Source organism: Furipterus horrens, unplaced genomic scaffold (genome assembly GCF_987537825.1).
Source record: "Furipterus horrens unplaced genomic scaffold, mFurHor1.1.pri manual_scaffold_3, whole genome shotgun sequence".
Classification (NCBI taxonomy): domain Eukaryota; kingdom Metazoa; phylum Chordata; class Mammalia; order Chiroptera; family Furipteridae; genus Furipterus; species Furipterus horrens.
In genome coordinates this window covers 84071734-84092211 of record NW_028327173.1, presented here as the reverse complement: position 1 = coordinate 84092211, position 20478 = coordinate 84071734, and the positions used below count along the sequence as shown (strand labels likewise).

The following is a 20478-nucleotide window of genomic DNA, read 5'->3' as shown; positions in this document are numbered from 1 at the left end:
CAATTTCAAATGATTGCAGAGAATTAACTAATCATTAGAAATCAAATGGTTAGCGAGTCAGTCTAGTACAGAAAGGTCAAATAAAATTATTTCAAGAAGGATGGATTACTACATCTAAAGGGTGTAAATGACCTTTAAAATAACTTTGATTGGGAGTTGGGGATAGAAACCAGTTGTACCAACGAAAAGAGGGAATTAAGGGTTAAAAAAATTAAACCTATGAGGCCAAGAGTTCCAGAGGAAAGTTAAACAGAACAGGAAAGAAATAGTGTGGAAGAGATTGAGGAAGCAGTAAGGGCAAGAACAGATATATTTTTCCTGAAATGAAGAGTTACTACCTCTGTGTGAAGTAAGAGAGTAGTGAAGAGACACTGAAGATTCTAGGATGCAAGAATACAAGATGAGAGTTAGAACTGACAGCTGAAGGGGAGAGGGAAGTCTTGCAGAGTCAGAGCAGCACTTCTGCCTCTGCAGCTGAAGGGTATGACTTGACGCTGAGGTGTCCTTTGTAGCAGGGAGAGAATCAAGGTACCATTTATCTGTGTACTTGAGGAGGTCCCTTATTAGAAAGAACATCAGGCCACCAAAAGTCCAAGTGACTGAAGCTGCAGAAAGACAAACATGAAAGAGTTTAGCCCATCAATAGCTTCAGTAGAATCATCAAACCAGAAACCTTTCTAGGTCCTTTGGCTGTGTGACATGTGAAGGAAGCAGTGCAAACATTCAAAGAAATGTAAAGTGCCCCTGAACCTCATTCACCACTCCTTCAGAAACAATGGTACATGGTTACAGAGACTGCAGGTTCAATCCAAGGACTATTATCTGTGCTCCAAGTCAGCAAATAAAGAGAAATTTGAACGTTAACTACATCATAGAAGTTAGTGGTTGTAAAAGAGAGCTACTCAATTCTATGTGAAGTGCCTATTCTACATTCAAAACATCAACTCTAGAAACTTTACTGTCAAATTACTTTTAAACTTGTATACATTTTCCCTCTGCTCTCCACCTCCAGGGTTCAAGGGGGCTGTTAGAGAAAGCTTCTGAGAATTCTGATCAGGCCCCATCTCTATTTGAACACTGGGTTGGGAGAAAAGGGACAGAGGGGTACCCTGGGTACCCCTGAGCCTAGGCTCACACCCCAGGAGTAATAAGAAAGCTGAGGTAGGGACATCTGGCTGGACTAGAGAATCTGTAGGTTAAGGAGACCCGAGCGTACACTTGAAGAGCAGAGTAAGTGCATTTGGCGGGAGAGGGCACAGTGCTGACTGAGCATCTTCGCTTTGGAGTCTTCTCTTTCGCAGTAGCCTATATGTGCCAAGAGCTGGAAACTGGGGCTGCAGGCAGGAGGCAGGGTATTAGTCCCCAGCACTGACCCTTTGGCCCTGTAACTGGGAGAGGAGTTAGGGGGAGCCCTGGGCTTCAGCCAAGGGACAGCCTGCCTGATCTCTGCTCCAGTCCACAGATCCTTAACGGATTTTCTTTTTCTCCCTTCCCCCATTTCTCTCCTTTGCCCTCTTTCTTTCTCCCTCTTTCTTCCTTTTTCCTTTTCTTTTCCCCCTCCCTCCCCATCCCTTTTCCCTTCCTCTCCCATCCCCCTTTCCCCTCCCCCTTTCCATGTGTGTGAGCCTCTTCCTTCCCCCTCCTCCCCCTTTCCGCCTCTCTCGCTCTCTCTCTCCATCTCCTCCCTCTCAGCTCGCCGGGCGACCCTGCTTCTGCCTCCCACATTAATGGCGGCATCTTCGGAGGATGATATAGACCGGCGCCCCATCAGAAGAGTCCGCTCCAAGAGCGACACACCGTACCTCGCAGAGGCTAGGATTTCCTTTAACCTCGGAGCAGGTAAGGACGACACTCTCGCCTTGCTCTCTCCCCCACCACGCTTCCTTCTCTACCATTCCTCCTGGCCGGCTGGCTCAGCCCCCTGCCCCTCCTTGGTCTCCCTCTCCTGGCAGTGACCCCCACTCCCGCCCCCTTTCTGCCCAGCCCAGCGCCGGCGCTCGCTCACTCACTCTCTTTGTGTTACTGGTGTGAGAAGGGTGTGTGTGTGTGTGTGTGTGTGTGCACGCGCGCGCTGCAGAGGTGAGGGAGAGTAGTGCCTGGAGCTCTACATTCGCCCAGGAGTCACACGCGGGCTTTCTCCTTCTTGAAGAGAAGAGTGTTGTCACTGATAACAATGACCATAGGAATAACCAAGAGCTGGGTGTGCTGGCTGTGGGTACCGCTGGTGAGGTTTGCTGGCGAGTCTACTACACGGTGGGAGGAACTTGTTGGTGACATTGAGACTCTGGTGATTTTGCTGGTTTGATAGCACTGCTGTGGTGTTGGAGTAGGGAGAGGGGGGTGGGGTTGACAGCTGGGAACAACAGGACCTTTTTTCTTGCACCAAGCAGTTGGCAAGCAACCGTTGTGGTCATAATAATAATAACATGTTGTATAGAATACATGTTATGTGATTTGATGGTGTCACTGGAACTGGTGCCCAAAGTGAAAAGGTAATTGAAGTAGAATAAAGAGGGAGGGAGGGAGAGTGGGAAGGGAGAAGACAAGAGGGGAAGGAAGAAGACAGGATAAGGAAGGAAGGAGGAGGGAAGGAAGGAAGGGCAATGAGGAGACAAAGGGATTCAGAGAGTCTTTTGCTTTAATTGAGATTTCTTGGGGTTACCTGAGAAGCACTCAGTGTCTGCTGTCCCCACTGCTGCTACTGCTCCAGATTCACAGGCAAACCACACCCCCATTTCTAGTAGATGGTTACTATCACTGGGAGGAAGTTGTTCACCACTAACTTCAGAGTGCTGCCTTTTCTAAATGACTCCTGAGCCTCCACCCTAGCTTTTGTCTCTTGCTTTCTAGAGTCCCCTCATATTCTAGTTACTCCAATGCAAAAAGAGTGAGGGCATTTTCCGAAAGACCCTCTTTCAAAGTAAGTTTTAAAAGCAGGTGGTACCTTTTCTCTCTAGGAAACTAAACCCTTGAAAATAGAACTGAATCAAAGTCTGTGTGTGTGTTTACACTCACTGTAGCAAAGAGAACCTTCAAATTATAGTATTTTACACACTATCAAGAAGTTTGGATTTAAAAAAAGAAAAAACCTTTGCAGAGAGAAACAAGATGTGCTCACTAAGCAACCATATCTTTACGGTTGAAAGGATGGCAACTGGATGTGTCAAAGTTTCTTAAAGTGTAATTTTCCTGTCTTGGTAATTTTGGTTTTCTAATCATATGTTTCCTTGTCACTCCTTTGCCTCTGGATTGCAGGCTGGGGAAAAGAGGACTTTACTGGGGGGAGCTTTGTCACTTTCTGTGGTGTGCTGCAGTAGCCTATGGTCTCACTTTGGAGCTGTTAATCCTCTGTTTGTGTGTTCCAGATTCAGAGTAATGTTGTGAGATGTCTTAAAAAGAACTGAAAGGAGTTTTTCCAGGACCAACATTTGTTTATGCAGCCAGTGATGATGGTACTTATTCTGTTGACCCCTTTGCTATCAAACTGGTATATCCCTTTAGTGTCTTCAGCTAGTACAGAGAGGAAAGGGACGAAGCAGCAGTTAGTAAAGGCTGTTTACCTCCTACTAGTACTTTTACAACTAAAAATAAAGCACTAAAAAAGTTTCAAGTTTCAGCTACTACTGAGTTACATTGAACCATTTTGCCTGCAGATGAAACCTAGTGACTTGCACTCTTTTATTCTGGTTAAATTGCTCTGGAGGCCAGTTAAAAGAATGAGCTTTTCTGAATGGATGTGTCTCCCTCACACCTGGCAAAAAAAAAAAAAAAAAAAAAAAAAAAAGCCAAAAAAGCTCCAGGTCCCTTACATCTGTCCCTTAGAATACTGCTAAAAGCAGTGTCCAGGAAGACACCAGCAAAAAGAGAAATGCGGTGGAGAGGATGGTAGGTTAGTAAAAGAGAGAAGGCTTCGTTCAGGGGAGCTGTCCTTCCTTGGTGGTGCTGAAGAGGACTTTGTGACAGAGACGTGACTGTAAGCTTGACAGTGGAGGGAGGGGTGCTCAGAGTCCGTGGTGGAATTCCCCGGGAAACGCAGAAGATCTGGCCACCGAAAACTTTTCTATCCCTGCCCACTTAACGTTTGTCGCCTGTTTACTACGCCTCACGCCTACCGCTCCACTGCTCAAATCAGGCGGTTTTGCTCTAATTTTGCGCTGGCTGCTCACTCCTTGGGCTTTATTTTCCAGCTGGTTTCTGGTGGTTTTCCTGACATAGTAAGATCTACTTACAGAAGTTCCTGTCCCCGGAGTTTAAAAGTAATTGTAATCCTCGGTTTAAAAGCAAACAGCCTTGTTTATCTCCTTGTGCAGCAAGTCGTAATTAAACTATTAGTGTCCTTATCAGTGTTGCTCAACGGAGGAGTCTGCACACTCTGGATAAACTACGTAACTTGGGCATAGGGTGAATTTTGTGTGTCTCTGAGCAGCAGTTTAAAACCAATTAAGCAAGGAAGCTTTCATCGGCCCTTCCTTCCCACTCCTCTCCTACCACCTCCTCTGTCACTTATTGGTTAGTCTTTCTGGAAAAATTTTTATTGGTGTAAACTATTTATGTTTAATATTTGCTTTCTCACACCTACTCATTATATATAAGCCCATTTTGATGTTTTATAGGCTTAATAATGCTTCAAAGAAATAAATATACATTTACTCATTTTACTTGCATATCATGAAATCATTTTGTGTACCAACTCCCTTAAACTAATTTTAAAGTTTCCAAGTAAAATGAACCAGGCATTTTGAATACTAATTAAATACTTAAGGGTTTCTTAACTTTACCCTGTCCCTGATGATACTTAGTAGTATCATGTTAGAAATAACTCCTCGGCTTGAGTGAAGGATATATTCATTCACCCACCGTCCCAAGTCAGTCAAAGGACAGCATGAAAATGTGGGTCTTTCATAAATTCATGTTAATTTTAAGGTTAAGCCTAAAGTGAAACAGTAGAGAAAAGTACGTTTCTGAATCATGACTTTTATTTTTCTAAAATAACCCCTTTTTAGGTTTTTAATTTCTCTCCAGCATTTAGTATATTATGCAAATATTGATAGATAATTGTTTGCTGAAGATAGTATATATGCTAGAGAAAATCAGTCCAATGTATTTGCTAAGAGTTACCCAGACACATCAGACTTCATTTAAAACATTGGAAGAGTTATAATTTGAGAATTCCAAATGTGTTATAAGGACATTGTATAAGACAAGGGTATGTTCACACTATTAGTAGCAAGTGTTTCTAATTGTGTTCTCACTTAATAATGAACATCACTGACATTTCATTTGCAGAACTCCCCCTGTCTTATGAAGTCATTCATCCACTGCATTAAAGGGAATGCAGTGAAGAGTTGTAGCTCATCTGGCAGATATTTCCCGTAGTACAGTGTATCCTATTTTTCATTAGATTGACAGTATATAGAAGAGTATTTGATGCATAGAATGTGCTGAAACTGAAAAGTTCTCTATAATTATACACTAAAATGGATGAAAGTTTATAGTAAACAGAGGATTTAAGCACATCTAAAATTTCTTAAAGGGGTTTTCAAAGAAGGAAGGCTAATCATCCTGATTTATGATTATTTAAAACACAAAAAATAGTGGGCACATTTGAGAAGAATAAGTACTCTTCTAGTCATCAATAAGTTTAACCTTTGTTGACACTTTAGAGTGGCTTTCTATGCTCAACATTGGCATACTTATCCTCCTTGGAAGTCTGAGATTTGTTTTAGTTCCTGATGACACCAAAGTATAGTTGTTTCTAACTTTCATTGGTCTATTCCACTCCTTCAGGTCTACAGAATAATGGCAGTGAAAATTGATTTGCTCTGGCTACCTGTAAGAATGGATGAATCAGCCAGATTAAGTTATAAACTGGATCTCAAGAGATCTCTTCTCTACCTTTCTTGAGTAAGAATATCTTAATTCCCTAGCTAAGTTATGAAGGCCCGTGATATAGAAAAGTGATAGTCCATAATGTGCTATTAACACTTAGCAATGAGAACTGTTTCTGGAAAAAATCATAAATATTGTCATGGTGAACCAAAATTGTTTCACCAGTCTAAAGGTCTTGGTAAGCATTCTCCTTCATTCTTTCACTGAAAAATGCCAATGTGTCCCTTACAATATTTTTTTGTTATTGGTACTGGTTTCAAATTGAAGTGGATCATATGGGTCTGGCTTTTATTTTGTGGGCTCAAATTCTTCCTTTAACTGTTGCTCTTACATTCAGTAGCCATAATAATCCAAGTGGCTGACCACATAGATGACCGGGAGTCTCTACTATGGGGCTTTCTGAGGGTCTGCCCTCCATTTGTACCATTGTTAAAGCTAGCTAACCTTATAATCTCATTATGTCATGCATTAAGGTGGTGCTAGTGAAGACCACTTCAGATAGCATAAATAATATAAACAAAGTAGAGGGAAGTAAGTAATTAACACTGTGAGGAAATGGAATCCCTTTGCTGCAAATATATAATCATAAATGTATAATATATAAACCATGTCATTTTTTTCAACAAGAATTTATAAATATATGAGACAAACATAAATTCTGTGTTGAGTGATTAATTTACTTAGGATATTTTGCATGGGAATTATTAATTTCTTGCTATCTAAGTACTGTATTTACTATTTTGTTAAGATTAAAGGATAAATTACTTGTTTATTCTGTCTGTATGTGTCCATGTTATTTAATTTTATGGAAAACCATGAAGGCATGTTTTAGATATTAAATGTGAGGCAAGAATCAAAAGAACTTAATTTTAATGCATCTCTTCCACTAAGACAGTGGACAAGTCATTTAACCCTTCTGGGCTTAGTTTTCTCAACTCTAAGAGGAAGGATTTGGAATTTAAAATCTCTCTCTTTTTTTGAACTTTATTATTATCATTGACACCATTACAGATGTCTCCATTTTATCTTCCTTTGCCAACTTCAACCCAGTCTGGCACCCCCTTCCCTCTGGCCATCACCACATTGTTGTCTGTGCTTATGGATTATGCATATATGTTCTTTGACTTAATAAGGTGAAAAGGAGAACATACGTAATAGCTAGTGTGTTATGTTATGCAAACAAACCAACAAAAAAAAAGCTGAAGGAGCTATTAATAGATATAACATTTTCCACATTGTATGGTACAAGAACTCTAGAATTTTTATATTTTGTTTTATCACTCTCCCCACCCACTTTGGTAGGTGATAAAATGGATATGATTTTAGAGGGGGAAAAGGGCCATTTTAATTGCTTTAGTTATATCTTTTTAATATAATGAAGAGTAATTAAATAAAAGACAAAATCAATTTATGGCCTTATCGAATGTTTCTGGATTCACATGATTTTTGAAAGCCAACAGGAATAATATTCTTTTGCTAGTAGTTAGTTAACATTTATGAAGGCGAGTGTTGTGTAAATGCCTGTAGATTTTCTATTGATCTTTCTTCCGCATGTATATACTCTAACAATTCAGCAGCAGAATCTTCAAATGGTAAATATTTGGGCTATAATGGTAGACTTGAAGATTCAATTCATGATTTGGTTTGAAACTATACTGATATTTATCAATATGTTAATTTGCCATTTATAGACAAAGAGGGCCTATTATTTCTGAATCTATATCAACCTAACAACAAGTTGGTTTAATATCCAAGCATGGTTTAATCAAAAGTATAAGAAGAGTTTTGTTATGCTTGAATTTATCCCTTATTCCATATGAGCCCTGTTTGGGGGGTCTTTAAGGAGAAAGGTGATAAGAAATAATAATAATGTTCATTCACTCAACAAATATGAAAAATTTAAATATATATTGAATCATATTTTAGACACTGAGGATACAGTAGTGATCAAAATAAATAACTTCTAACCCTCATGAATTTTAACTTTTAAAAGTAGATTATGGAAAATAAACAATATAAAATTTAAGTACATTGTGTAGTATTTTAAGTATTAAAGCAAAAATAAAGCAAGCTAAGGGTATAAGGCATATAGGAGCAAAAAATGGAGTGGGTTTCAGGATATGCAATATTGAAAAGAGGAAATTTGAACAAAGTTCTTAAGAGTAGGTGTGGGAGAGAGCATGCCAATATGGGGTGCAGGACAGGTGGGAAAGAGTTGAGGGCAAGCAAGTATAAAGACTCTAAATCAGGAGTGTTCCCAGCATGTTCAAGACCTGTCAAAGACCCCAGTGTGGCTGGAGGGGACTGAGTGAAGGGGAGAGTGGCAGGAGAGGGAATACATAAGGGAATGGGTACCAGATCATATAAAGAATTTGGAACAATGTGGAGACTTGATCGTGAGAGTAACACAATCTGAAAGAGATTTTTAAAAGGATCATAAGGGCTGCTATATTAAGAACAGACTATAGTGGGGCAATGAGGAAGCAGAGAAACTGACTTGAAAGCTATTACAATAGCCCAGAGAATTTATGGTGGCTAGGCAGCGTGGTATAGCAGAATCAGTGGGAAGTGATCAAATTTTGTATGAATAGGCTTTCATGATGGATTGAATGTGAATTGTGAGAGGAGAAGAGTAAGTACCTCAAAGGTTTGTCCTAAGGAACCAAAAGTGTAGAAAGGCTCTTTTGGAGCATGCATAGGGAAATGGTCAGTAGTTCAAATATGGACATGTCAAGTGTGAGATGTCTGTTAGACATCCAATTGGAGGTACCTAATAAGCAGTTATACAAGTCTAAGGTTAAAAATGGGGTTTTTCCAGAAATAAATATTTGAGTTCTCAACAGATAAACAGATATAGAGCATTTACTAACATCGACTCTGCCAAGGGCTTTATAAGCATTTGCTCATTAATTTCTCACAATGAACCTATGAGATTGGCATTATTATTATGATCTTTATTTTATCCATGTAGAAACTAAATCACAAAGAGATTAAATAAGTTAGTAAAGGTAATATAGCTAATAAGAGGAATAAGAAGAACAAATTTAAATCATGTTTTATGACTTCAAAATCTATATTTTTAATGCTCATTATTTATTACAATAAAGCAAGCTTATGTATCAGCTTTGTTATGAGGTCACATTTTCAGCTAAACATGGGTAAGGGAAAAAAGATATGCAACTAGAAATGCATGCTAACTCAGTATTTTTAAGAAAATATTTGGTTAGGGTTCACAGTAAGAAGTGTACTTTATAGCACCTCACAAAATACACATACATATTTATAACAGGAATAAAATACAGTTGACCATTGAACAACATGGAGTTGTGGGTGCCAACCCGCTGCATAGTCAAAAATCTGTATATTATCTTTGACTGTCCTGAAGCTTAACTACTAAAATAGCCTTACAGATAACATAAACAGTTGATTAACACATATTCGCTGTGTTATATGTGTTACATACTGTATTCTCACAAAAAAGTAAGCTAGAGAAAATAAAAAATCATAAGATAAAAGAAAATCATAAGAAGGACAAAGTACATTTAGAGTACTGTACATATTTATTTTTAAAAATCTCTAAGTAGTCACATACAGTTCAAACCTATGTTGTTCAACAGTCACCTGTATTTCTCAAAATACACTTATAAGGTGCAAATTTACTCTGATGCTTTCTATGATATCCTGCCTCATCTCTTTCTACTCCATTTCATTCTAACATTTTAGTCATAAAATGCTAATCATGGCCCATCTAAATGATTTTATAACCTATAGTTTAAAAAACATTACTTATTTGCTAGTTTTTAGGGGCTAATTTTGAATTCAGAAAAAGTATTTACAAGGAACTCCCACTTTAGTATTTCTACTATCCCCCTAAGAGAAATCCATTCTCTTACCTAGACGTGACTCAAGGTAAAAGAAAAATCCCAGGGTCAGGACCAACTTAGCTATAGGGTACAGTAGGCACAGAACCCAAGTGCTGATACATATAGATGCCCATGAAATATTTTAATTTCTTTAAAGTCAGAAAAATGAATATATAAAATCCAGCCTGGTATATATTTGCTTTTATACCTAGACAGTTATAAAATATAGTTTTTAATGTATTTATGATAAAAGTAGCCTATAAAGGTAAAAGTGCCTAGAACCAACACAAGTTATAATGCAGCCTTGTAAAGAGCAGGAAGAGGAGCAGTGAGAAAGAATTCTCTATTCTGAGGTAGTATAGTAACTATGATGATATACTCTCGAGCCAGACTTAATGGGTTTGAATACATGTTTTTTTTCCCCCACTTCCTAGCTCTGTGACCTTGGGCAAGACATTAAATCTCTCCCTGCTTCAGTTTTCTCACCTGTAAAATGGGACTTGTAATGGTGACCATCTTGGAGGTTTCTTTTGAAGAAGTAATTTATTAAACACAAACATCTTAGAATAATGCTGAGCACATAATGAGTATTCATTACATTAAGTAGAGAATAAACTCCACTGTGTTTCTATGTTCTGCTTTACCTTTTTTCTATATTCGAAGGTACTAAAAAAAAAAAAAAAATGCCCCTCTAGTTACCACATCTTACAAGACCAAATGAGCTACAAATTCAGAAACTGTTACAGAAGGGACGTATTTATAAGTTAAATTTTACACCCATTCAATCTTTCTTGCTTTTGCTTATGCTACAGAATGAACATGACCAGCCCATAATGAGAAAGGAAGTCACCCACAGACTCTGAAAGTTAAGAAAATCTACATTAAGAATAGTTTACCCTCTGTCTCAACTTGAATGAATCAGCCTTGAAATATCTTTTGCAAATGGCCACATGGAAGAATAACCTACTAGACTTTCCAACAATCCTCTGAATTTGGAGGAGGTGTTATGAACAAAAGGCATAAGAAGAAGAGTAGAAAAAGAGATATAGGGAGGGAGGCAAAGAGGGAAGGGGAAAAAGAGAAGGCACAACTTTTCAATTTGAGAAGCCATTTATGCCAGTAGAGTACATAAAATCTGAGTCTGCTACTTATGAGCTGAATCATCTTTCCAATTCTTAGAGACCTGTAGCATGCAGATAACACTCTACATAATTTTCATTGTTACTTTGAGGACCAAATGTGAAAATGCTTTGCCAACAACCAAGAAACAGATGTGGTCTGGGTGAATGTGGCAGCTTTAAATGTTTAGTTCTGGCACAAATAAGGCACAAGGATAAAAAATGTGAAAAATAAACTAGTTTTACCTAAAATGTTGCCTTTGCCATGGCCAAAAACTTAACTCAGAAGAACTTAATACACACATACCAATTTATAAATTTAGGCTATGTTCATGCCTCTACTGTAAAATCTCATCATTATATGAAATGTACTCACCTTAGGGTGTTATTATCCATCCCTAAGAGACAAAGGACTTGAATTTTTATGAGCCTTTGAGAATTACAGAAATTTTTAACTTCTAAGTGCAGTCCCAGCCTCACCTCACTTGGACTTTTCACTTGGTAACAGTCTTCAAGAAGATAACTATACTGCACCCTAGAATTACTGACCAATGTCATGTGGGGCATCAATCCAACTTGGCCTTAGACAGACACTCCAGCAATTAACCAGGTGTACCTTTCTTTTTTTCACAATCTCTCCCCTTTTCTTTACTGTCTCCCTCTTCCCCAACTGAATGCTGTACTTACTTGTTTTGACTTTAAGAAAACAGAACCCGAGATTTCAGGCAACACCTTTATTTCTGAGAGAAAGAGTGGCTTAAATGTCCCCTCTGTATGTGCAGAAGTCAAGGGCTGTTTATTACCTCCCACTAAAACCACAGAATTACACAATTTACACAGCTGTGGAGCCAGCTGACCTGCATTCATTCCAGACCTTGGACCATGCTGCCATCCAGCAATACCCTGGCTATAATCAGCTAAGAAACAACTATTTCAGTGGGAAAAGTGCCTTCAACCAGCAGTTCTGGCATAGTACTCAGAGAATGCCTTACTTGTAAAAAAACTTCTCAGTTCTAGAAACACTTTCTTCATATTCAGTTTGCTCATCTAAAGTGTAACAGGCAGAAACAAAATTATGAGTGACTGGGTTTTTATTTTATTTTTACCGTTTTGGTCTTCAACTTTTACAGTTTCAAGTCTCCTCCTGATGTATGGATTTTATTCATATAAGTGTAAAATTTTTCAGCCAATATCTGCATCTGGAGCTGTGATGTGTAATGCAGACAACACCAAATTTGGGTTAATCACAGATTCCTTGTTATACACAATTTTTGATACCACATGATTTTCATGAGTGTATTTTACTGCATTTGACATGAAAAGATATTTGGTTAACAGACTTGAAGCAAATTAAATGTTTGATAGCATGTTATAACTTTACATTGAATAAATCTTTTTTTCTCTTGTGAAATGCCTGAGGTAGTTTTCCTTTATCCTCTTATGTAAGTTCATTTTAAATATGCAGAAATAGTGTGGCTTCTGACATTTTAGATAAAGGTGGTACTTATACTTCATGTACCACCCCATTCTCACCACAAAAATCCTCCCCATTTTATGAAGCAACCAGACACCATGGGCAATGTTCACTGTAAATGATGCTTGCTTGGTTTGCTGTTTAGTCGACTTGAAAATTCATATGTTTGCATGTATCATTCAGGTCTTAAGAATATTTATATTTCTGGAGATAAAAGGTTTGCTGTTATTTTTATTGTCCACCAAAATCTGAGTCAAATTATGTAACCACTTGTCTCATAGAATGACATCCACAAAATTGGAAGTATATGTTGAGACTAAGACAACTAGAACCAGCTATAAAAATAATACCAGCTCAACCCAAAGTAAGCTCAAATCATCCTTAAACTCACTTCATTGGCCTCTTGGTTACAGCTCATATAATATAATATCTATGAGCAATTTCTGCTGTAAAGTTACTTCATAAAGAAATATATCACCTACAGCGTCCCCTTATAAACCCAATTATAGAAACAATTCAGCAGAGTTATAGCTACTAGGATCTGTGTTCTATCTCCTCCTTGGTTCTACTTATTAAAGACACTGAAGTGGAAAGGAAACAATGACTGAATTTGGCCAACACAGAAAAGGCTGGTACAATCACTCAGATGTGATGTTAGTTCTCTCTTACTGCTCTGTTTCCAGCTTCATTTATTATAGGCGATTTGTCCAAAGGAAAACTATAAGCAGGACTTTTGTACTCAAATATAAATATATTTTCAATATCTTACTGACATATTTGTGCAAAATTATGCATGATTTATTTAAAAGTATTAGTTGGCTATTTAATTTAAATTCAATCATCATAGTGCTTCGATAAGTAAGACCTCTGGTGGCAAGTAGCAGAGAGGAAAATAAGAATAACAATGAAATACATTGTTAATAATTAATAAAAAAATATATTGTTGGGGCAAAATAATCCAGTTGTGAAAAATATGATTTCTTCTAATCTTATACCAAGACCAAATAATATTGATATTAAATTTGCTATCTTGCACAGTTGAAAAGAAATCATATATGTTATAATAAAAAGGCCTAGAAAGGACAAAATAGATCAATAGATGTTAAGGTTCAAATAAAATCTTTTCTTCAGCTGACTCGTCATTCAGGACTGGTGGGAAATGAGAAGCATGTATGGCTACTAGTGTACTGATTCAAAAATTTAGTGCATTCAATGCAACTGGGAAAATATACTCGGTATTTCAGTAGTGACATGTATTAAACAACTCTAGTGCATATTAAAGCTAGTGTAATTTTCTATCTAGTTGCTGTTCCTCAGTGCACTTTATTCTCTGTCAATTTCTAGAAACCTCAAATACGATCCAATAACCACAATGAATCTTGAATGCATTCTAGTGTTTTTTTCTAAATTATAACTGGTTTCATCTTTCTTGTGCTTTCTCTTTAGTGACCTAAGGAAAAATAATTGTGTTATTTATGTGGACTCATAAAAACGAATTTTTTCCATAGTTCCTCAGTTTTCATAAATCTGTTGCTGAGGTTCAATTATTTTCCTCCCCTGAGTGGAAGAATACTTTCAAGCCTTAGGTTCATATAACTCTCCCATTTCAGTCCTGGCTCTGCCTAATGTTAGAATTAAATGTCTTATTGTAATAAAAGTCTAGAGTCCATACAGTTAGGAGCAGATAAAGAAAGTATAGTAGCAAGTAAAAGGTAGAACTCTAATCTTCTCAGAGGTAAATTGCCTGAAGGGCCCACTGAATTGTAGTGTATCATCCTGTAGAGGAGAAAAATTCCTGGAATTATTGGTTCATATGAGGATCTCTGCTGGGGCAAAGGTATAATGACCATTCTGACCACTCTCAAGCATTGCCCATAGAGGGATGAGCATGAACCTGTGTCAGTCAGACCTGGGTGTAAATTCTGACTCAGTTGGACAATTTTAGGGCAAGGTTATTATCTTTATGAACTTCAGCTTACTTATCTATAAAATAGGAATACTCATTTAGCATAGCTGTGAGAATTACATGAAGGGATAGTAACCAAAGCACCTGGCATAGTCGCTGCTCAATAAACACCTTTCAAATATTTCAAGCAAGAAACATGCTCAATTTGGTTTATTAACGTAATATTTTGGTGTTGAATCACAGTGACAGCTATTTTATTAGATTACTAAAACCCTCTTATAAAAACCTGGACAAAATTGTAGGAAAAGAAAGGATGACTTATTATTTATTGTGACTTACTTCATTAAATATCAATATAACAGTCATCAAAAGGCCTCCTCCTACATACTCAACATATATTTAACAGTTTCAACAATAACTAAATATGTCAGAACATCAACATCTACTGGACTCCAAGCTTTCTAAGGAAAGGGATTATATCTGCCTTATTCATCCCTGATTCCTCAGTGCCTAGCATAAGGCATAGCCCATAAGAGGTACTCAAAAAGTACTTGTTGAGTGAAGAAATGTATCAATAAGGAGAGTGGCCCTTTCCTATCAGTCCATCTTTATACCACACGTATTGGATTTCTTTTTCATATTTTTAAAAGAACTTTATTTTTATTTTTTGCATTTTTAAATATTTTATTGAGGTATTAACATAACATATAAGTTCAAGGTATACAACATGTTGATAAAAGGACTTTATTTGTTAAGATCAGTTTTAGATTCACAGCAAAATTGAAAGGAAGGCACAAAGATTTCTCATAAGTCTTCTTCCCCCCCACACAGTCTCCCCCAATACCATCACCCCCCACCAGAGTGGTGCATTTATTACAATTGATGAAGCTACATTGATATGTCATTGCCCCCCAAAGTCCATAGTTGACCTTAGGATTCACTCTTTATGTTGTACTTGCTACAGATTTGGTCAAATGTATGACATGTATCCATCATTATAGTATCATACAGAGTATTTTCACTGCCCTAAAAATCCTTTGTGATCTGCTTATTCATCTGTCCCTCCCTCCAGACCCTGGCAACCACTTATCTTTTTTACTGCCCTTATAGTTTTGCCATTTCCAGAATGTTATATAATTGGAATCATACAGTATGTAGCTGGTGTGTAGTGAAAAATGATTGGCTTCTTTCACTTACATGCATTTAAGTTTCCTTCTTGTCTTTTCAGGGCTTGATAGCCCATTTCTTTTAGGTGCTAAATAGTATTGCATTGTTTCTCTATATCACAGTTTATCCATTTACCTACTGAAGGACAGCTTGGTTATTTCCAAGTTTTGGCAATTATGAATAAAGTGGTGATACGCATCTCTGTGTAGGGTTTTGTGTGGACATACTTTTCTTTTTTATTTTTATTGTAATTTTTTTCATTACCATTTAGTCCTCTTATATTCCCCTCCCCCCAGCAATCACCACACTGTTGTTCATGTCTACAAGTTCTTTTCCCTTTTTGCTTAGTCCTTCCACCCCTTCATCCCCTCCACCACCACTAGCTGTCATCCTGCTCTTCATCCGTGAGTCTGTCCCCATTTTCCTTGTTCAGTTTTTAATTCAAGTAAATGCAAAGGATTACAATTGCTGGATCTCATGGTAGGAGCATGTTTAGGTTTGTAAGAAACCACCAAACAGTCTTCAAGAGTGGCTATACTATTTTGCATTCCCACCAGTAATGAATGAGAGTTCTTTCTCTTCATTTTTTAGTAAAAAAAGACATTTTTCACATATTTCTTCCTTACTTTCTTCTAACAGTTTCTTTAAGCAGAAGCTTTAGAGCAGGTGACAAACTTATTCCCTCCAAGCTGTCTTTTCTTTTTGGGCTGAATTCTAGGTGCTGACAAGATTATGAGAGGCTCGCATTTTATATATTTCTAAAAACTATAACTAAATCTTATAAAAATAAACCTTACTGAAATTGAAATAACTTTTCTGTGTTGGAGGTCATCTTTCATCTCCAAGTTTTTATAATGTAAAACTGGGACTCAACAGAATTTTTTTCTTACTCATGCTGCCTTAAAATTCAGAGACCTCTGTGGTTCCTAAGAAGAGAAAAAAGAGCAGAAAGAGAAGTTCTAGACATTTAAAAGAAGCTCAGTTCCAGTAGTGTACTAGAGCCAACAGCTCATACAAGTTTGTGAGCTCTAACTAGGTACATCTTTTCCCAACTCCACATTCAGGTCATCGCATAAAATTGACCATGGGCCAAGTATGGACACCAGGGAAATCAGCAGACACTACTATAAATTAGAACTTTTTTCAGGAAGCTGATTTCATAGAATTGAGCCTGACATGTTTTATTAGATGTTAAAAATATGAAAGGGATGGTATCAACCAATTTAATTTGACAACTTAACATTCAAATGTTTATTTACTTCAAAGACGTAAATTTACATGATGATAGGTAAAATTATAATGCTTTACTATTATTTTAGTATGGAAAAATCAATATGGCTAAGGTGAAGACTATAAGCATGTCTATTGAAAATATGCTTGCATCTTTAGAATAGATATAAATATGTATGATACCACTTAACACTTTATCATAGAAAATATTTTATCTCTTTACATTGTATTTTGGACACATATGAAAATGAAAATGGATTTGTTTTCCCAGTTCATTCAATACTAAGATTAAGGTGGTCAGGCTTCCAACACACTATGCAGCATTTCCACCTTTCCCATCCAATGCTACTGTAATATATTATCTCTGTTTGGAATACAGTTTAAATCAAATAAATGGTGAATCAGCTGCAATATCCCCATACCACTCTTGCCAACTGGAAAAGTGCATTAAAATATTTTTTCTTTCTTTTATTGATTACAGAGAGGGGATGGGAGGGAGAATAAGAGGAAGAGAAACATCAATGTGATAGAGAAACATCAATGTGATAGAGAAACATTAATCATTTACCTCTCGTGTGGGCCTGAATTGAGGACTGAACCCTCAACCCAGGCATGTGCCCCGACTGCAAATCAAACTGGCAACACTTGCAGGATGATGCCCAACCAACTGAGCCACACCAGCCAGGGCTGGAAAGGTGCATCTTGAAGTAGGAAGTGAACAGCTATTTAGGATCCCCTCAGCTTATCTGTCCTTAGTAGAATTGCTTAACTACATCAAAATAATTTTTTTTAATTCATCACATGTAGGCCTTGCAAAGAGAGTCTTGTAAAATTGTATCTCAGTATCTGCGATCACACATATTTTCCAGGCAGTAGAGAGAAGATTTTTTGTTGTTATTGTTTTCTGAATAATTTTTAATTTACAGTAAATGAAGCTGTAGATGAAATGAGGTTCCCAGAGGAGCACCTGACTTGCTGTAGGGAATTTGAACAACCTCCTTCACACTCTTTTCTTTCTTTTTAAAATATGATTCAACTAAGAGTCATAAAGGAGCACATGTGCATACACTAAGAAACCAAATTAGAATTTTTCATTTACTCATAAGGGCTATATAAAGTAATAAATTAGAATATCTGCCCTCTTGATATGTTTTAAAACTCGCTAGTTTATTTCTGGGCAGTTTGACATAGACAGGAAAATGTATAAAAGGATTCAAAATGCAAGGTCATTAATTGAGAAAATGGCCTAAGGATGGAGAATTCTAAGAAAAATGACAAGACAAACTTAAAAAGCATTAATGCATCATATTTGAATTCCTTTAACATATTCTAGCTGAATACATGAATAGCAGAAAGTGTTCATTTGTGTGGCCTAAATATTGTTGCATAATGGGCCTGGCATTTTTTTTTTAATGTAGAAAGGGAGATTTGGTGCATTGGGACAAGAGATTTGTCAGGTGGGAACTGGAATTTCCTGATGTTGACACGTTTGATGTGATTTGGTATAACAACATCTCTTTCTATACAGAAATTACTTAGAACGTTATCAAACCCTTTTCAGGGAACAGATTCTGGGAAGAACAATCACCATCATCAAACCCCTGTTGGGCAAAAGCTCCAGAGAAAAGACTGGATTTTTACCTCCTTTAAGGTCTTGGTAGGATGAATTAGTACAGAGGACAAGAAAAAAAATTATTTTACCTTCTTTCTCTTTTTGATAAAGGACTGTGTTCTGACCTTGGTTTGGGTTGGGGTCTTCGGGTTAGATCATGGTTAATGGTGTCCAGACGCTGGGTACTGCCTCCCACCTCCAACCTTCCCTAAGTATAGGAGTGTGAGTTGGTTGCTGAGCCCCTCTATGTCTTTCTTCCTTTTCAATAAGTCAGGGGCAATAATATCACTTATTTTACAGTTGTGAGGATTAGATAAGGCAATACTTGTATGTGTGAAGTTCTTAGAGTTTCTGATACATAATAAGCTCTCAGCAAATGTTCACTGGTATTATTAGTAGGAATTGCTGGCCCAGTCAGCCCTGGATGCTAATAAGCTTTGAGACTCAGCACCTGCTGGGAGAAGAGCAGCAGACAGACTCCAACAGCAGAGCCTGCTGGCTCAGCAGTGAGATCCCTCTATGAGTTAATGCTTTTGCTTTGCTCCTTCTTCTGCACAACATCTGCTTAGAGGCTCAGAAGACAACCTCTTTAACTCCCTGTGTCAAGTCTTAGCTGAAGCAACCTGTCCCAAGCCATTGCTCAGGCTGTAAGTAAGCAGATTCAAGATTCAAGCCTCTTTTAGTAATATAATTTCTGGGATTAAGTATATAACTCAGTAGGTAGGTAAAAGATGTGACATATTAATGTTTAGTCACTTATAATTCTAACTGCTTGAGGTTATTTTGCAATTTGAAATGTCACGGGATGTGGGAAGCATGGTACGAGTCAGTAAAGATTCAGGTCCTCCTGTCCTTTCATTTGCAAAGCCCCCCAGGTGTGTCCTACTGTGGGTCCTCTTAAACCTGGTTTCTCAATGATCCCATAGGGGTGATAGTGAAACCAGAGTTCTAGGTATTAATACAGCTCGTTTGCATCATGCCTCTGTTCAGGTTCCCTTACACCCAGATCCTGTGCTAGGCACTAGCAACAAAAAGATAGGTTGGCAAGCCTAGTTCTCAGGAGCCTGAGTCTGCTTGGGTGGAGGGACAGTAAACAGATGACTCCAACTCAAAATGGCAGTACTTATAGTCAAGGCACATACAATGAAGGGATCACTGGATGCAATGTAGAGAGCAACCAGCCCTGCCTGGGAGAGGCAGGGAATCTTACTGAAGAGATGGTCCTCGGAGGATTAGTAGTATTTTCCCCATGAACAAAGAAACCATGTGTTGAGGCACATTGGGGAAGTGTTTCAGAAATTGAAGGGCATTCTAACCAGAAGAAACAGTCTGAAAAAAATGCATCTGGCATTTAGGTAACTCTGGTTCACCAAGATTTTATATGTAGTCCTAAAAAATATACCTATGATTGTTTATGATCTGCGACCAGTGAACTTGCTATGGACACCTCTGCTATTAAGGAGTACAGACTAGAGAGCAGATAGCTATGCAAGGTGATTGTGATGTAGCATCAGTGCTCTAACAGTCAACAGAAAATAGGAACCCTACCCAGTAGCACCTCTGGATCCAGTGGGGGCTCATGTGAAGGTGATGCTCAATGCAGTTGGGCTCAGGGAAGGAGTGGTGTCCCCCAGGAAGAGAGGAAGGAGGAAGGCGTGTGTGAAGGCCTGAGGCAAATCACATGGACACACCACAAAGAGCACGACAACTGATGGGACTGGAGCACATTGTGTGAGCAGAGAATTACAGAGAGGAGATTGGGTCAAGAAGAGGATGATGCAGAGCCTCATCTGCTATGCAGCAACCTTGAGGAAGATAGATTACAGAAGACCAATACTGGAGGCAGTGAGGGATGTACTTTACTTTATCTTAAGCATTTGGCAAGACATGATAGAGGCCTGAGCTGGGGCAGTAAGAGCAGGAATGAAAAATTGATTTAGATTAAGATATTTTAAAAGATGAACTAGCCAGAACCTAGTAACCAATTCACTATGAAACTTTAGGCAGAGGGATGGAGGACCTCTAAGTTTCTTCCTTAGCCAACTAAGTTCAATTTACCTATTCTGGAAACAGAGGATGGAGGAAATCATGGGACAGGTTAATGAGTTTATACATAGACCAGGGGTTTGGCGGTACCTCTGTGACCTAGGGGGAGATCTATAAAGAAATGAACATGTGGATCAGGAACTAAGAAGAAGTGTAAGATCTAGGTGAAAGAT

General features: G+C 37.9%; 1 protein-coding gene across 2 annotated transcripts in view; it reads left to right on the top strand.

Moving 5' to 3' along the window:
* PHACTR1 (phosphatase and actin regulator 1) overlaps positions 1-20478 on the top strand; it is a 551412-nt gene that overhangs the window by 32416 nt on the left and 498518 nt on the right. For both annotated transcript variants that reach the window (XM_090269807.1, XM_090269809.1), the window contains exon 3: positions 1693-1839. In XM_090269807.1, coding sequence (XP_090125933.1) covers positions 1693-1839 — 147 coding nt within the window. The remainder of the gene's footprint in view (positions 1-1692; positions 1840-20478) is intronic.